The sequence below is a fragment of the Bidens hawaiensis genome, unplaced genomic scaffold (assembly GCF_021521415.1).
Source record: "Bidens hawaiensis isolate Kalapana, Puna unplaced genomic scaffold, B.hawaiensis_p1.1 tig00028038_1, whole genome shotgun sequence".
Taxonomy (NCBI): domain Eukaryota; kingdom Viridiplantae; phylum Streptophyta; class Magnoliopsida; order Asterales; family Asteraceae; genus Bidens; species Bidens hawaiensis.
In genome coordinates, this window is record NW_027494555.1 from 6,533 (window position 1) to 25,219 (window position 18,687).

Sequence of the window (18,687 nt, forward strand, 5' to 3'; positions counted from 1 at the left end):
ATCCAAATACAATATACATGCTATCAAATACAACCATAGAGTGTTTCAAAACATACATTCAATTCCTAGAAACACAGAAGGGGATGAATGGTTTGAATAACGAGTCTAATGTAGAAAACCTCAAGCTTGTATACCCTTACAAGCTACCAACAAACACCAAATGTTGCTAGGATTTATCACTCTTGCTTTCCCCTTTCTTGTTCCTCCTTGTGGCTTTCGGTCGAGAGAGAAGAAGAGAGTTTGTGTGTGTGAGAGAACGTGTATTATTGATACAAACACGAATTATGATCTTCCAATAATATCTCTTGCATGTATTGGAAAAATACAAAAGGGAGAGAGAGAGAGATGGAGGGGCCGGCCAAAGGGTGGGTTTTCCCCCCAAAACTCAAACCCAATTTTGTTAATTTTTTCCTTTTATCCAAATATATTTGTTATTTATCCAAATAAATAGCATCTCTCAAAATATAAATTATCCACATAATTTATTTAACACATAAATGCAAATATTTAGAAAACTCATTGTATACCTATAATTCGTCAACAAACATAAAGGTTATTAGTATTACAGTATTCTAACTTCTCTCAGTTCTAACATTGAAGAACCAACAAAAAAATACAGTATATGGAGAAAACGAGTGTATGTGTAAAGCTTCAAATAGAAACAAAGATGACTCCTTGTTTCAACCTTGGAACACTTGAACATACTATATACGAACTCCACAATGGCAATTTTAGTCCTCAAGCTTTCGATCATCTTCACTGCAGCGCTTCTAAATTTCTTCGTTTCCTGAGCACCGTTTCCGCTCTTCCTTTTTTATTGTTATGCCACAAATACAAAAATAAAATTCAACAAAATAAGTCTTAAACAAAGAAAGTTATACACCTAAATTGATATTTCAACAGATAAGTACCTTGGGTGCAGCACCAAATCAGACATTTGTTGGGAGAAAGCTCTAAATTTGCTTATTTCTCCTTCTACTGATACGAAAAGAGAAAAGGTAATATGTTAATTAACATTCATGAAAATCCATTTGGATGAAGTTGTAATAGCATATTGCTATGCGAATAAATGGTTGTTTAAACAATTTATCAAAATGAGACAAGTGTATATATCTCCTTTAGGCTAACCCAAGTGTAATATTATAAAATAGTGTATCAATATATTTAGAATGAACTGTGATTTTCGTCATTATGGCTTGTTTAAATTTGCTATTTCAGTCCAAAAGTATAAAATTTGCTATTTTCATACCTACTGTTTCATTTTCATTGCAATTTTCGTCCTTTTCGTTAACATGTTTTGAACTGAATAACAAATTTAAACAAACCAGGGGACAAAAATCGCAATGAAAACGAAACCTTATTGAGGAAAATTGCAACGTAAATGAAACCTTAATCAAAATAAAAATATTTAAACTTTTGGACTGAAATATCGAATTTGAACAAACCACATGAACGAAAACCGCAGTTCTATATTTAATATAAACATACAGCCAGAACGTAGGGGGCCACTGTGCTGTAGGATGTATTCTCCTGTGGTTGTTTGAAAAGCAGAGAGATCTCCACCAATGATGTGATTCCATGACTTGTAATAACCCAACACATCTTCGTTCATTCTTCTATTATCATAAACCATGCCTACCCCACACTCCTTAATACTAGCAACTGGATAACAGGTGCGCTGTTTTGATAAGGAAATAGTAAGTCGGGCACCATCTTCCATCTCATTCTTCCCAAACATCCAGTGGCTTAGAAATATTAAACAGTCTTCAGCTACCTCGAATTGGGCAGGATGACGGAGGTATGACCAGCTTTTGGTCTTTGTTAAATTCCGAATTACTATCTTTGGTAACACGTAAATGGTATTTGAGTACGATGATAAGTTGTCTAGTATACAACAGAAATTCAACCCTCTAAGTTTGTTAGGAGATGATGGGATGGTAAATGATAGTGATGATGCCTTGCTTCTGCAACTAATCCAGTTTGGCATCTCTTTCCCCTTATAAATTGTGCTGAATATTCCCAATTCATAATACATCTGTCAAGTAAAATCTTAATTCATTAGTTCAAAACATATATAACATTCAATTCACATATGGATAGATAGTTAATCAGAAGAAACCTGGATTCTGCATCTCTTTTTTTCTAATCTGTCTATAAACGTCATGTGTTGATATTTTATCAACTCAAAATTAACCCATCCCAAACTACACAACACCTCATCCTTAACACGTGCTAATTCTTGGATTTCAATAACGCCTTCAACTACCAAAGCGGCATGTTTTCGTGCATTCAAATCCAAATTGAGCGGGGACATCTCTGGATTAAATTTCATTTCCTGCAGGCTATCCAGCATTCCACATTGCAACCGTCTTAGTGAACTTGGAGGATGTTCGACTGTCTTTAGCATCTTATATTTCTCCATACTAAGTTTCTCAAGCCTAGGAAGGGTTCTCACACAACTGGGCATTGAAACAATTGGATTACCATCTAACCTTAATTCCTTTAAATTGGATAGGCTACTGAAGTTCATTGGAAAGGATTTGTTTGACAAGTTACTATCTCTAAGCGACAAGTGTACTAATGATATCGGTAAACAACTCAAGAAGAACCTGAGATCTATTGGTATAACCTCAACACTGGCAGAGGCAGAGGTTTGTGAGTTTATGGCAACGTTGTTCACCTCAATCATTTGTAATGAATCCATATCCCTTGTCTCAATGGGAAAAACAGATAGATCGCAACCATTTGATAAAATTGTTCTGACCTTCTTTAACATGCTAATAGTTTTAGGGAGCTTTTTAAGCTTCTTGCAGTTACTCAGATCAATGAAGACTAGTTCAACACAATGTTTTATGGATTCACAAACCTGTATTAAACTTGTGCAGTTTGAGATTATCAGCCTCTCAAGTACTGGGAGTTCATAAAAGCCACCGATACTGCGAAGTTGTTCACAAAAACATAGAACAAGAATCTTCAGTGATCCAAGCAAACGCTTTTCATTTGTGCCTGATCCACTCAACCCCTGAAGTACGTGGAAATGAGTTTTTGTACATAGTGAGTGAATTTCATGTACTTTAATAAAGAATAACAATAAAAAGTGAAGTAATTCATCAAAATCTATTAGTTACCTTTAGTCTGCTCAGAATTCGTTGTGAGCTACTGGAAGACATGTCAAATGACTGGATATTGCTATGTGACATGTCAAGAATAACCAGATTCTCCATCGGTAATTCTGAAGGTATAGACTTTAAATGAAACCATTCATACACAACCATCTAAGTTCTTTAGAAATATCCTTAAAAGACCCATTCATTTCCACATAATTGAGTTGTAGAAGTTTTAAATTATCCATCTTACTCAATGCATCTGTTTTCAGCTGTAATGACCCACTTAACTGTTCTTTCTCAAGCATTCTCACGTCAAGAGTAAGCCCAAGAATATTTTGTGTACCCTGAGAACAAGGAAAAGTAAACAAAAAAAATCGTTTACACATATACATGGCTACAAAAAACATATCCTCGTTTACACATATACATGGTTACTTGAAACATGCAAAACTACAAAAAACATATACATGGCTCTTACTATTTTTTGTTTCAGCACTTTGAGTGACTCCTCGTGACACCATAATCGACTACGCTCCCTTGGCTTGTCAGGAGCTTCCTGGCGTACTAAATCTCTACCCATCTCTTGAACCAATTGATGCATCATCAACTCGTTGTACCACCCGACGCTAAGAAGGCACCTGTCAATGAGTTTTGTGATCCCAAATCTTGTGTTTATATCACATGCTTTCAGTATTGTTTCAGTCACATCTCTGTCCATTCCCACAAAAAAACAAGCAATGTGCTTAAACAATTCCTTATCATTTTTGAATGGCAAAGAGTCAAAGCTCCTCTTCAATGCCATGTTAATATGAGAATGAGGTTCTTTCTTTAGCACTTTTATACACTCTTCCCAATATACCACGTCTCTATTATGCAGCTAACTTCCCAAAAGCTTAAGAGCCAACGGATGTCCTTGACAATACTTCACGAGGTTTTCTGAAACTCCTGTATAACCTTCTTTTGGCTTTTGGCTCTTGAATGCATGAATGCATAAAAGCTCTAGCGATTCAACCTCGTGTAAGCCATTAATTAAGACCTTAATATGCTTGGGTTGGACTTCCGGGTTGAATAATGCGCAACTTTCTGTTAAAGATGCATCCTTGGTTGTAACTATGATTTTGCTTCCTGGATGTAAACCTTTGTTTCCAAGTAGAGCATCCAACTGGTCGACACTACCAATATCGTCAAGCACTATAAACACCCTATTACGGGCTAGTACATTCTCAATCTTAGAGGTGTATACAGAGACATCATTAACTTGTAATGGAATATTTATTTTTGAAATGTCTCCGAAAAGTTGCTTTTGTAAATCAAGCAATCCACTAAATCGTTCATTACATTTTGCATTGATACCTTCAATAAAGCTGCTTTTGTGGAATTTATAAGAGTGTATCTCAAAAACATATTTCGCTAAAGATGTTTTCCCAATCCCACCCATTCCTACAATTGTAAGAATATCAGCAGCATGACAGGAACCATCCGTCAACCATGACGTAATGAGATTAATGTAATAGTTCCTCCCGATTGGAGTATTACTTAAGCGCACGCCTAGTCTGTGGTGGATGTCGGTAACAACTTCTTTAATAAGCTCTCTCTCTTTCCTAAAAATTGATTTCAATGGGAAATATGATTGTGATACTAAAAAACCTAATCGAAAGATATGACAATTCAAACATCCAAACCAATATTCAAACACCTAAAAGCAAACAAATGATAACCTGCTCTTTGCATCTTTTCCTTTTAAATCAGCAACTTCTTTGAGTGCCCTCTTCCATAACTCGATCTTTTGAGTTAACTGATTCCTTTCCGTTGCATTTGTTTCTGTCTCTATCTTGCGTTTATGCGCCTCTATTGCTTCCCCGAAGCTGTTTATTTGCTTTCTGACATCGGTGGGCTCAACATGATAGAAGATGGGGATAACAATTTGGTTAAAGTTCCTCTGTTGCTCGAGGATCAATACCAATTCATCTAGGCACCATGTTGAAGAAGCATAATTCTTGGACAAGACGATAATAGAAGCTCTAGATGACTTAATGGCACTTTCCAATTCTGGTTTCAGCTCTAGTCCAGTTTCAATTTCTTCATCATCCAAAAAGGTTGCGAGACTAGCATCCCGGAGTGCATCATAGAGGTGGCTGATGAAACTAAGACGTGTGTCAAGACCTCGAAAACTTAAAAACACGTAGTATTCATAGTTATCGTTTGTTGATGAAGAAGATGAAATTTCGGTGAGAACAGCCATTAGGAGTTATTGGAAGGTATGGTTGATCACAGAGAAAAGGATAAGATCCATACGAACATAAATGAATGTGTTTATGAAGGTAAATGGAAGACAAGTCAACTGTAGTTTCATGGAACCTACCCACCTTTTACTTGCAGGTTTCCATGACTTTTCGCATAATTTGGAAAGTTCAAAAACTTTCAAAACTCATGATTGTCGCTTTTCAATTAATAAAATTAAAGGACATATTACAAATGTATGATAATTTCGTTAAAACTTAAAAGTAATAATTAACCAAAGATAGAAAAAAAAGTAAAATTTTATAATTTCTAATCATGCATGCCTAATCGCTTGCAAAATAAAGTAAAACTTGAACCCAAGTGAAAACAAATATACAATCTCAAAATCAGAATTGTGTAGTTAACTTTGGCTTCATCTATTATTATGTTTACTTCTTGGGTTAAAACCACTGCAAACCTGTTTTTTAAGAAAAAACAATAACCATGCAACTAAAGTACCAAAGATTTCAAATTCTCTTTCCTAGTTTTGACATTTGAATTTTTCTTGTCAAATTAAAAATAAATACTCTTGCCTCTACGTTGATAATAATTTCACATTTAAAATTTACTGCCAACGATTCAATCTTTCAACTATTTTTTGTCTCAGTAGACCACCGTTTAAAAAACACTTAACGTCGTTAAGTTTTTTTCCGATTTTTAAACCGATGTTTTAAGGCTTTTGATCAGAAGAAGGATGCGAGTCGACTAACATAAAACTTATCTTGAAATGGTGATCTATTAACGAAACAATGTTTCAATTCAGGTGTTTGAATTTCCAATTAACAAAAATCAAGTCATTTGAATCACCGTTTTGAGATAAGTTTTACAGAATTCATGAATGAGAGTTTTGAATACCATTGAATCCTAATTAGCCTTTCACTTTGAATAGATGTGACTCTAACATGAAGGAGAGATGAAAGACGGTTAGGGGTGGGACGACCACTCTCCTTTAAGAAATAAATAAAACTAATGTTTTATCCGACGTGTTGCGCCAGACATGTTAGGTTGGTAAAACCCGGGCGATGATAAACCCAAACGTTGTCGGTCCTGGACGTTAAGGCGGTAAGTCGACACAAATCGGTCGTTTTAAAATTAAAAATAAACATATAAACTTTGAGGTGGATCAATTGAGTGGCGTCAGTCGGTAAAACTCAGGCATTGGATCCGAAGATCAGAGCATTATTGATCCCGGAAGTTGAGGCGGTGAGTCTACGCAAATTCAACCGATTTCTGTCACGTTGATTATTATACTGAAACTAAAACAAAAACAAAAACAAAATTGGCATTAAGTAGGTTTTCGTTACGTTCAATGTACCATAATTAAAACAAAATGTCGTAAGTTTACGCGAATTTGGTCGAATTTTGTCGCGTTCGTTATGATACCGGAACTAAAACAAAAAATGGCATTCAGACAGTTTTCACTATAATACCGGAAGTAAAAAAAAGAAGTAAAATGTTGTGAAACCCTAACATTGAAACTCGGGTGTTGGTAAAACCCAAACGTCATAATGATGAGTCGACGCGAATTCGGATTTTATCGTGTATCCTCGTTACGGCATAGAAACCGTCAGCAAAACTTGAGCGTTAAAACCCAAAAAATAAATTCGTCAAATTACGAATTAACATATAAAAAAATTAAATATTCGATGTTTCTTTGGTCGCTAAACCATGGCGGTTGTAAAACCAAGCGTTGTCAATCCCGGGCATTGAAGCCATAACTTGACACGAGTTTGGTCAGTTCGGTTACTTTCGTTATGAACTGGGACTAAAAAATGGAAACAAAATATTAAAAAAATGAGGTTAACCAATGAGGTGACGTTGGTTGGTATAATTCAGGTGTTAGTAAAAAGCGTTGCCGGTCCCGATCATTGTGACTGTGAGTCTACACGAATTTGTTCGATTTCCGTTGTGTTAGTTACAACACCATAACTAATACGGTGCCGGCAAATGACCCTTCAACTGTACCAAAGTTTATAGTTGGTATGTATAAATATAATATAATATTAATTTACAGTTAAAAAGCTATACCGGAACAAGGAATGGCGCGTGGGTGTACAACCACACGAAAAAAGAAAAAAAGAAAGTGGATGGTGAAAAGGACGCGTGTCGAATATTAAAATAAAATAACCCGCAGGTGACGGTAGCAAAAGAAACAGACAGTGGCAGCAGCATCAGTACTTTACTTGTGCTACCGCTCTATTATTCAGTGTCACAAAATTAAATAAATAAATTATTATTATATTATTATTACATAAATTAGATACATACACATCTGTATATCTATCTGTCCTGTCCTGTCCTGATTCATCATCTATATCACCCCCCTTTCTTTCCGTCCCCTCTTTCAGACTTTGATGATTCAATTATTCAATTAGGGTTTTTAAGGTACACATCAACAAATTAACCCCCTTTCTTTGATTGATTCAACTTTATCTATCATGGGTCACTTTTATTTCATATGGGTTTTCTTTACTGATTCAAATCCCCCAATTTTTTTAGCTTTAACAGTACTTCATTTGATCAGCTTTTATTATTATAATAAGTTTGCTTAAATCTTTTCATCATGTATTCTTGATTGTGTTATATGAACATTAGCTATAGGAGTTTCATTATTTGGTTATATATATAGTTGTTATATGTTAAAGATTGTGTCTTTGTAATATTTCTGGTGTTTTTTTTTTTTTTTTTGCTTGTTGTTAAGCTCTCAGATACTACTAGACATGGCGGCTGAACTTGTGAATGCAGCAACGAGCGATAAGCTAACGGAAATGGATTGGACAAAAAGCATTGAAATTTGTGAACTAGTCGCTCGTGATCATAGGTAATGGTCAAAACTTATTCTCTTGAAATCGTGTATTGGTAGGCAGTTGTCTTTGATGTTTTTTCATATGATCCAAATAGGATGCCTATAAGGGAATACTTTTGATGTTTTAGTTATTATATGCGCAGAGTAATTGCTTATTATGTATAAATGGGTGTCAATGTAGACGTATTTGCGTCATTAGAAATGTTATGGAAATTTAGTTTGATTCCATGATACTTGAAAATTTTCCATTTTGAGGAGTTAATTAGTATAGTGTCCTGTTATGTGTATGTTATAAATGCGGAATGGCTTTTTTACCATATAAAAAGAGACCGATTTTGTAAATTTATATGCGCCATCAGTTTAGGGTTTCAGGGTTTGAGATCATTCATATCTCATAATGCGTGAAATTTATTTCGATTCTATTAATACCCTTTATTATGATGTTCTGCATAATTTTGTTCATTTTTCCTTTTTGATGATATTCAATGATTGGTATGTTAATTCTACATTTAACATTCGAAACCTACAATGTTGCGGTATATGCGGTTTACTTCATTAAGTGAGGCCTAGTTGACCTTGAGTCATATGCTTCTTTTTTTTCTGAATTAAGCATGCTGTAATTCTCTTGAATATACAGTCATTGCTCTTTTAGCTCACAATTAACTCGCTGTATTTCGGTATACATATTGGTCTACTTTGTTTCTTAATGTGTAATATGTTATTAAAAAAGTATTCATATAAACCATTTTTGTAAACCTTATGTAATTGAAACACTGACTGCAACAAAAGAGAAAAACAAAGCAAGGGAGCATGCCAAAATAAACAAAAATCCGAGTTCACTTCTATTTTTTGTCATAACTTGAATAATAAATACTTTCATATCCATTGTGATTTGACAAATATATTTTTTTTCATGCCTGTTGGTATTAATGTTGTGAGCAAGACTTATAATATGTTACGACTTTGGTTATTAGGATATAAGCATATTAGTAATTTTATTAGATAAGTTTACTTTAGGTAAAGTTATGAATAGGGATTCTCTTCAATCTATATATGTAGGGCTTCTGGTTTGTAATTTTGATTATGCTTAGTATTGCTTAGTGATTTTGATATCATTGGAGAGTTGGTTACCTCTCGAAAGTAAACCACGAGAGAGCCAATCCACCTCTTTGAAAGTCGATTAAATCTATTTTGGTATTATTATAATACTACTTTAAAATCTGTACATATCCTAATAATTGATACACAAAGACCTAGTCTCTTTATCAGTAAAAGTTTGTGTTTTAAGGCCGAATGTCAATTTTTTGTGGTTTAAACTTTAAAATGAGTAAATGACATACATCATTATGCCTGCTAATTCATATTGGATTTCCCAAAACAACGTACTGTCCGGTTATAGACAATTAGATATACCTAACGTTGCTAACACGTACTACTTGCCATGTTATGTGTGTTAACTTTACAGGCAAGCTAAAGACGTCATTAAAGCCATCAAAAAGCGACTGGGAAGTAAGAGCAAAGATACTCAACTATTTGCTGTTATGGTGAGTTATTAAATCTTTATGCAAAATGTCATGAACATGTTACCTTTTATATCTTAGAGTTTTCCGACTAATGGTTTCACTTTTATTGATTTTTTTCCAGTTGCTAGAAATGCTGATGAATAATATCGGAGAACCAATTCACACACAAGTTATTGACAACGGGATCCTCCCTGTACTTGTTAAAATAGTAAAGAAAAAGGTATATTTAATCCTTCCAACTGTAATGTAGTGTTATATTTGGAATTTCAGATCTACGCATTTAAGTTCTTTTTTTTTCTTTTCTTTTATCAGTCTGATCTGCCTGTACGAGAGAAAATATTTCTTCTTCTAGATGCAACACAGACATCTGTTGGCGGAGCTTCCGGAAGGTTCCCTCAGTATTACAATGCATACTATGATTTGGTGGTAGGTGTATACGATTGAGCTGCAACATATTTAACTGTCACTGCGTAAAATGTAATCATTTTCTCTTGATATTATTGTGTTGCCAGAGTTCTGGAGTAACTTTCTCTCAGAACCCAAGACCTGAAGTCCTTCCAAAAAACCGTTCAACTTCAGACAGCAGTAAAAGCAACTCAAGCAATGGTGAACCTGCAACCGCTGTACATGACCGGAGTGCACCACAGGAGGCCCCACCACCAGTTCCTGAATCTAGGTATGTGTCCCTATAATTATGTATAATTCAGTAACATAATAAAATAAACTAGGCTTATTCATTATTGCTATAAGTATTGTAATATACTAATATATCTGTCTGCTTGATTAATTATATATTGTTTCCGTCTCTCTTTTAACAGTATTGTTCAGAAAGCTGGATCTGCACTTGAAGTCTTAAGAGATGTTCTTGATGCCATTGATGCCAGATATCCAGAGGTACTCGAGTCGGGTTGTTTTTACATTTTAATATTACTATTGATACTAATGTTAATTTTGTTTGTATTATTTTTACAGCAAGCCAAGGATGAGTTCACCCTTGATCTTGTTGAACAGTGTTCATTTCATAAGCAACGGGTGATGCATCTTGCAGTTACATCTCGGTAAGTTGTCTTTGTGTGATCAATGGATATACTACTAAGAAGAAATTAAAATGCTAACATTGATGCTTTATAAAGTGTAAAAACACACAAAAGTCATACCTTTTGATTATTTTGTTTGGTTGTTTTAGGGATGAGAAAACAATATCTCAAGCAATAGAGTTAAATGATCAGCTACAGAAGGCGCTTACAAGACATGATGACCTTGTTTCTGGTAGACCAATGTCTGCACTAGCACATGTTGATCATGAACAGGCAGAAGAAGAAGAAGATCCCGAACAACTCTTCAGAAGGTACGGATAACTCTGTTATCTATACTAATATAAATAAAGTTTGTTTCATAACGGGTTGGGTTGGGTTGACCTGCGACTTACAGTTTTAGTTGGGAACAATCGAACATATACCCATGAAAATTTTTATATTATCATTTTTATGCAACCAAAAAGATTAATATCAAATATACCCATTGTTTACTCATTTCATTAAGTACAGTTTATAATATCACCATTATACCCTTCTCGTTTTCTCCAAACTCTCGTATCCTAATACATGCTTTAATAGAAGGGTATAAATATCATAAATCTAAAAACAGTTATATTTGATATTATGATATTTTTCTTGAGTGGATATATGAAATATCTCTATTTTACAAGTTCGTAATAAAATATAACCCAAATTGACATTTTTAAAGTAATGTAAATCACGATACGAGATTATTATCATAAACCCTAACTGATATAGATAATTACAACAAACCCTGACTAACATATTTGATTGGATAATATAGGGGTGGCAATTGAACCGTTTTATGATAAATGGATTGTTTTTAACAATATTAGTCAAAATGGGTGTCTGGTAAACCTGAAAATTTTGCCTAGAATGGAAAGAAGGGTTTAATGGGAGTCTATTTCAAACATGTAAATCGGCTTTTTAAAATAAATTAGATATTTATTGTAATATTGTAGCTCTTTACAAGGAAAGTTATCACATTAATTACTTCCAAAATTCGATAAAGAAATACGGAAAATTAATTTCCGTGCAACCCGACCTGACCTTATCCTTTTCAAACCACGCTAAAAATTTGTTCATGTTGATCCAAACCTGTTACCAGTCTTGACCCATTACCCACCCATTTTGTCACCTCTAGTTTAATATTCTCTCTTTGAATATCTTCTTGTTATACATCTAAATTTCATTTTTTTTAAACTAACCAACTGCAACCTTGACAGAATGAGAAAAGGAAAAGCTTGTGTAAGACCCGAAGCTGAGAATCACCAACCGGATCGTCCTTTAGGATTGCTCGGGTCCTCCGTCCCACCAGACAGGCTAAACCGACCACTTATCAGGCCCATCAGTCTGGAGCCAAAACAAGAACCGATCACAGCCCTACCATCTGCAGCTGTATCACTCCCACCCCCACCTGCAAAACATGTTGAAAGGGAGAGATTCTTCCAAGAAAACAAGAATGATGGTTCTGCCCATGGCGGTCACATGAGGGGTCTCTCTTTACACAGCCGAAACGCCAGCAGTTCTCGCAGTGGCAGTTTTGACTTTAGTGATTGATGCAGCAAGAAGTCAAAGTTATGATGTGGTTTTGATGTTTGGGGTTATGATCATGGTGAAAGTATGTATATGTTGAATATGATTTGTTTTCTTTTATACAAATTGTGATATGTGAATGAAGGACAAGGGGATAGGTGGTGTTTTATTGAGTCAGATAGCTGATGTTAGAAGTGGTTAGTGTTTGTCTGGTTATGGGATTTTATTTAAATGGTGGATTCTTTTATTATTGTGTGTTTTTGTTTGGTCAATGAGAATTATTTTATTATTTATTGTTGAGGTTAGGCTTGGGGTGCTGGCATGGGGAGATTTTTATTTTTAAACCAAAATATTTATTTTGAATATTTATTTTTAATTGATAATTTTATATTAGAATGAGAGGTCTTCACAAATAACAAGTATGTGTGGTGGTGCACTATTTGTATATGTATATATTTTACATCATAACCACATCCAAATAACAATAAGCCCAAATAGTGTGTCTTTTTAGAGGTGCACGAATCGGGTATTAGAAAAACTCTTCCGGTATGAAACGGGTATAATCGGGTATTAGAAAATCGGGTAATAGTAATACCCGGGTCGGGGTCGGGTTCGGGTATTCGCTTGAAAAACCATACCCTTTGTACCAGGTCTGGGTCGGGTATTAAATCGGGTCTTCAATACCCGGGTATTGAAAAAACTCGTTTTCCTGGTATTTGAATACCTTATTTCCGAGTACTAAAAAAACCCTTTTTCTGTAGCGTTCTTCTGTTAACAGGCCTGCTTTGTTTTTGTATGCTGACTTTATTTTTTTGCAAACAAACTTCTAAGTTTATTCAAACATATATAAACAACTAAAAAATTGATATAACAAACATATAATTTGTGTGTTTTAAATTGTTTGGTATATCAAAAGGTGCTACCCTAAATAAGTGTTTATATCAAATATATGCTTCAAAAAAGATCCGTTGGAGAACGGCTATAGATCTGTAGATAGCCACACAACCACTGTCAAGTGCAGGCACATGTGCACAAACACTAATAACCGGGTATACAAAAAAATCCAGTTCAGGTATGCAAAAAACCTGGGTTTCGGGTATAACTAGAACCGGGTTTCGGGTATTATCGAGTTTAGATCGGGTTCGGGTTTCAGCTTTGAAAGTCATACCCTATCCGTACCCTACGGGTAAGGTTGGGTTCGGGTTCGGTATTAAAAACCCGGGTTTAAAAAACCCGGTTCCGGGTTCGGGTTTTTTATGCACCTCTGTCTTTTAACTATCCAAAACATAATTATTTTACATCATAACCACATCCAAAGATCTATTAAACCAACATAGCCTGGACTCTGTAGTACATTTATGTATGTGGAACAACATCAAAATTACATTAATGTTACAAAATCATGTATTTATATCATCACAACTCTGGATGCTGAAGGTTTGAATCAGAGGTAGAACTTTTCAACCCATACGAACCCGATGGCTGCTCACCGGCTAACCTTGAAAGGATCAACCGAGCAATGTTCTCAGCTGCAACAGCACTTGTTTCCATGGTGCTGGCTGCATTCTCAAACGCGTTTACATAATACAAATGCATGTCATCCAATATAAACGGAGCAAATTCCTCAGGAGCATGATAATGAGGGTATGCACCCCAGTTGATTCTCATTGTTTCGTTCCTTATACTGCGAATTATGTATCAAGTAAATCACAAGATACACATATCAATTATTCAATTTTATGTTCATAAATGTGATCTAGGGTCTTACCTAAATATTTGATCCAACAATTCATCGGTCAAACTTTGACGAGAGAATAACTTGTAAGTAAAGTCGTTCGCGCTGTGTTCTTTTAGCACGGAAATGCATGTAAATGGAAGTTCATCACTCTCTACGGTCCCCACCAATTCTGGAATGTCTGAGATGGAATTTAATCCAAAGTACGCCTATGCAAAAGAATAAACTTTATTACATATGCAAGTTTGTAAATTGATTATGATGCATTAAAATTTGAATAAAGAACTCACTGGATTTAGACAGCCTCCAACAAAGGTAGCATGTGTATGTTGTAATTTTCTTTCTGGGATGTAAACTTGAGGGGTGAACTGAGTGGTCAGCTCGTCTAAAGGGGTGGCAAGAACCGTGATTTGGCATGTGTAGCTGTTTCCATTGGTGGAGTTGATCTCGTAAAAGCCACCAACGTTTGTGACTGATGATATTTCTTCTTGAAGATGCAGAGTTACATCCGATTGGTTGATTAATCCAGCAGCCATCTGCCAGTTTCCTCCTTCAACTGACCATAAATCTCCTCCTGATCCAGCCAAAGAAACAGCACCGGCAAGTCCACTGATTTTTACACTTTGACAGTAGTTGATTCTTGTTATAACCTGCACAACGCTTATATTTCTACTTCAAGATGATTATAATCATCATCAAAACAATATCACATAGCATCATAAGTTTCTCAGACTAGATAAAACCACACAACATACTAATATTCATAATAAAATTTCAATTTTATAAAAATAAATAACTTACAGTAATAAGTTCTTGTATGAGCAGAGGAGAGAATTTAAGACCTAACAATTCTTCTTCCAACGTCTGTGTTGTCAAATTGTACAAGTCTGCCCATTTGAGCATATCCTCTACATTGCTAAAAACTGGTCTAGACTCCTTACTTTCATAATACCTCAAAAAATTATCAACTGTAACCTGTCATCATATAGCCATGAAAACTGAAATTGCTAAGCTAAAAATCACTAAATATGTTAAAATTCACTAATAACACAACTGTATGCGAGCTGAGCATCATTAGATTAATATAATTTCAAATTACCAACTGCAACCTATCATATAACCATGGAAACTAAAATTTATATAAGCTACATATCACTAAATATGTTAATTCACTGACACCACAGCTGTATACAAGCTGAACGTAAGGGGTGTAAACAAACTGAACGTTCGGCAAACTATTCGGGAACTGTTCGGTGGGAAGTTCGTTTATGTCTGCCCCTTTAATCCAACCCGTTCCGAACTGAACCAAAAAAAAACTTTTTTTTAATTGACCTGTTTTGACCAAACCTGTTCTGACCCTAACCCTTTTTGGCCCGTGACCCGAACCAACAGACCCGAACAAAAAAAAACTTTTTGTTAGTTTACCAGTTTTGACCCGAACCGACCCGTTTACCACAATTCAAAAACTACCTCAACAAAATTATTCATCTTGAGAAGCGAAACCCCGTATCGAAACAGCATCCGAATTGAATTCACAAGCGACACAAAGTACTGCACCACCTGACTCTTGGAACCCGAATCAATCGTCTTAACAAAAACTTTTCACCATCCCAAATCCCAAGCGAAATCGAGCTTTCAGAAGCTGTAGGCCCGTTGACTTTGAGATTCAACATATGGGTAAAGTTCAAAGCATGGTAGTTTTTCGGGTGGAGAATAGAAGCACCGGCTTCTAAAGTATCTCCGGCGATGGTGACGGTGGCCATACGGCCGCCGACGACGGGGTGACGTTCGAAGATGCGGATATGGGAGACGGTGGTGGGAGAGTATTGGCGGAGGAAGTGGGCCACGGAGGAGCCGCCGATGCCGGATCCGATAATGCAGACATCAGTCGTGGTTTGTTGTTGTTGGTCGGAGAGGACTGTGACGGTGAGAAGAGAGAGTATTATTATTATGAGAGTGGGTGTCAGCATGTTGATAATCATCACCGGCGAGTGTACGGGTTTTGATTACTAGAATAGTCGGAACTGGAATACGTGTGTTTTTTTATTTACCTTTTTTAATATATCGTGGTCGTGAAATATTTATATTATTATTATTACATTGATCATTGACTTTTATTTTTTTACACTAATGATACCTGTGACTTCAGTGGTGTTGGTGATAGCGAGGACACCCAGATCACTATTGAGACCAGGTGGTTCCGCAGATAACGAAGTTTAAATATCTAGGATCGTTTGTCCAAAGCAATGGAGAGATAGACATTGACATAACCCACCGTATACAAGCTGGATGGTGTAGGTGGAAAGCAGCCACTGGGGTTTTGTGCGACAAGCGGTTCCCATCTAAATTAAAGGGGAAATTCTATAGACTCACAGTTAGACCTGTAATGTTGTATGGAACAGGCTGTTGGGCCATCAAGAAGACACAGGAGCGCAGGACGGAGGTGGCAGAGATGAGGATGCTGAGGTGGATGTGCGGACACACTAGATTAGACACGATTAGAAATGAGGTGTTTAAGGAGAAAATAAAGAAAGGGAGATTGAGATGGTTTGGGCATGTGAAGAGGAGACCGATAACAGCGCCAGTTAGAGTAGTGGAAGCCTTCATTGTGGAAGGAAAGAGGAGTAGAGGCAGACCTAAATTGACTTAGGATGGGAGAATTAGACATGACTTGACAGAGTTGCACCTCTCTGAGGACATGGTCCAGGATAGAGATTCGTGAAGACGTAGGATTAAGGTTAGCGACTTCTATGGGAAGGCACCTAGTTAGCTTAGCTTTCTATTTAGGGTCTAGTTGGCCAGTCTTGATCGTTGCTGTTTATGAATATTTTTTTGTTTTGATACTGCTTTTTGTTTCTTATGCCCTTTTCTTAGTAGGTTACAGATTTCTTGCTTTTTTTGTAGTTTGTTATCTATGTATTGCTAAGTGTCTTTTGCTTGTAGGATGTATGTTTACTATGATTACCTGTATGTAGCTTTATGAGCCGGGGGTCTTTTTGGAAGCAGCCTCTCTATTCTCTCGGATAGAGGAAAGACTTGCCTACATCCCACCCTCCCCTGACCCTACCGATAGCGTGCTATGCGGTGAAATATACAGAGCTTGATTGATTGATTGATTGATATAGTAATTTCGATACAACGTAAACCTTAAAAAAATAAATAAAAAGAAAAAAGAAAAATGGTTTGTATGTATATGACAAAGGAGTAAATGGTTTCTAGATGTGACATTTTAAATTATAAAAACATAGATATTTGTGATAGTTGGATATAAGTTCATTCATTTCCGTCACATGACAACTTACTATGAAAACCTCCAACGAGATGGAGGGATTGAACACTATGAAAATGAATGGAACCCTTGTCATGGAGGGAATGAAGTTTGTATTTCATTTTTGACAAACTTACGAATGGTGCATTCTTTAGAAAAATACATAGATGGCTTTAAATACATGCTGGTATGAGCTTTAAAAACGTTTAAATATAAAAGATCATCAATAAGCGGAGCATTGTTTGACTAATAATTTTTAACTTAGATGAAGGAGCATGTAGGTTTTGGAAAAATCATATGAGAATGAAAAATGGTAGTAAGATGAGAGAGTTGAGAAAGACGTTGGATTAATATATGACAACGAAGAATGGTAAGGTAGTGTTACGAGGTTGCATTCTTCAAAAGTGATATCACTCATGACTTAGGGGGTGTTTGGCCTAGCTTATATTTTTGTGCTTATGCTTATATATTTTTGAAGCTTATAGCTTATTTTATATCATTTGATAAGCTTTTTTTAACTGTTTGGATTAGCTTATATTCTACAAGTTGATTATACATTTTAATAAGTTGTTAAATCCATCGTTTTTAATTTGTTATAGTAATAAGTTACTTCAATATTATTAATCAATCACCATTTGAAGACAAATGAGTAATTTACCCCATTAAACAAATAAGCTTCTACAAATTAGCTTATATAAGATTATAAGCCTAAGCTAAAAAAGCTAAACCAAACACCAAATGAAGCTTATTTTATAAAAAAAGCTATAAGCTTTGCTAAAAAAGCTAGGCCAAACACCCCCTTATTCTATGCATGACAGTGAATAAAAACAGTGTTTAACAGATATGTAATCAGATCAGCTTACACCCTATGCATGCATGTCAAATCATATTTTTCTAACTTTTCACTATGATTCATTTCCAACTTACATACCAACGACATTTCAAATCTTTTTCACTCTAGTTTGCACGCCCGTGAGTTTGCGAAAAATGAAAATATGGAGTGCAATATTTTCATATCATATTGAGGTTTTCATATTAAACTGCAATGCGACAGGAGGGAATGACCTTAGATCCAGCCATCTTAGATGGCGGATCTAGTCATCACAAATGTCCACGTTTCGCTTATTTGGAATGTTAGTAAGAGAGGTTTCTCAATCTCAGATGACAGAACACCTAACAACCATTTACTCCTTTGTCATTTGTCAGGACATACAAACCACATTCTTTTTTAATTTTTTATTTTTTTGACAAAACCTACTGCAGATCCTATTAGTTATGTATAAGGAAAAGTAAAAATTAATTTTCAATCAAAGTAAAAAAAATATATTACCCTTTGTGAATACCAGTCTAAAACAAGATTATTTGAACATAAAG

The 18,687-nt window shown here is 35.4% G+C and overlaps 1 protein-coding gene and 2 pseudogenes across 4 annotated transcripts; 1 reads left to right on the forward strand and 2 right to left on the reverse strand.

The window, feature by feature from the left end:
• Positions 1-559: 559 nt before the first annotated feature.
• On the reverse strand, positions 560-5,526 carry LOC143576249 (TMV resistance protein N-like; annotated as a pseudogene). The gene is made up of 7 exons (XR_013142912.1): positions 4,826-5,526; positions 3,586-4,708; positions 3,129-3,451; positions 2,120-3,022; positions 1,489-2,035; positions 912-978; positions 560-809 (listed from the first exon to the last, which is right to left on the reverse strand). The product of XR_013142912.1 is annotated as a TMV resistance protein N-like (transcript).
• A 2,157-nt stretch (positions 5,527-7,683) lies between these two features.
• On the forward strand, positions 7,684-12,599 carry LOC143576250 (TOM1-like protein 5). Of its 2 annotated transcripts, XM_077060384.1 has the most exons (10): positions 7,684-7,772; positions 8,089-8,208; positions 9,659-9,737; positions 9,838-9,936; positions 10,029-10,142; positions 10,229-10,392; positions 10,535-10,610; positions 10,689-10,774; positions 10,903-11,064; positions 12,001-12,599. In XM_077060384.1, the coding sequence occupies exons 2-10, from the start codon at positions 8,108-8,110 to the stop codon at positions 12,332-12,334; spliced, it is 1,215 nt and encodes a 404-aa protein (XP_076916499.1). In that variant the 5' UTR covers positions 7,684-7,772; positions 8,089-8,107; the 3' UTR covers positions 12,335-12,599. The 2 variants fall into 2 exon arrangements, with proteins under 2 accessions (XP_076916499.1, XP_076916498.1); XM_077060383.1 differs by lacking the exons at positions 7,684-7,772; positions 8,089-8,208 and adding an exon at positions 8,282-9,127 and having other exon boundaries at positions 9,601-9,737.
• A 976-nt stretch (positions 12,600-13,575) lies between these two features.
• Positions 13,576-16,025, reverse strand: LOC143576263 (farnesylcysteine lyase-like; annotated as a pseudogene). The gene is made up of 5 exons (XR_013142913.1): positions 15,516-16,025; positions 14,847-15,020; positions 14,336-14,695; positions 14,079-14,254; positions 13,576-13,994 (listed from the first exon to the last, which is right to left on the reverse strand). The product of XR_013142913.1 is annotated as a farnesylcysteine lyase-like (transcript).
• Positions 16,026-18,687: the final 2,662 nt, after the last annotated feature.

Coding starts and splice junctions, on each gene's coding strand:
- LOC143576250 (XM_077060384.1), top strand. CDS start 8,108: ATGGCGGCTGAACTTGTGAATGCAGCAACGAGCGATAAGCTAACGGAA. Junction 8,209..9,658: donor CTAGTCGCTCGTGATCATAG/GTAATGGTCAAA, acceptor TTAACTTTACAG/GCAAGCTAAAGACGTCATTA. Junction 9,937..10,028: donor TTAAAATAGTAAAGAAAAAG/GTATATTTAATC, acceptor TTCTTTTATCAG/TCTGATCTGCCTGTACGAGA.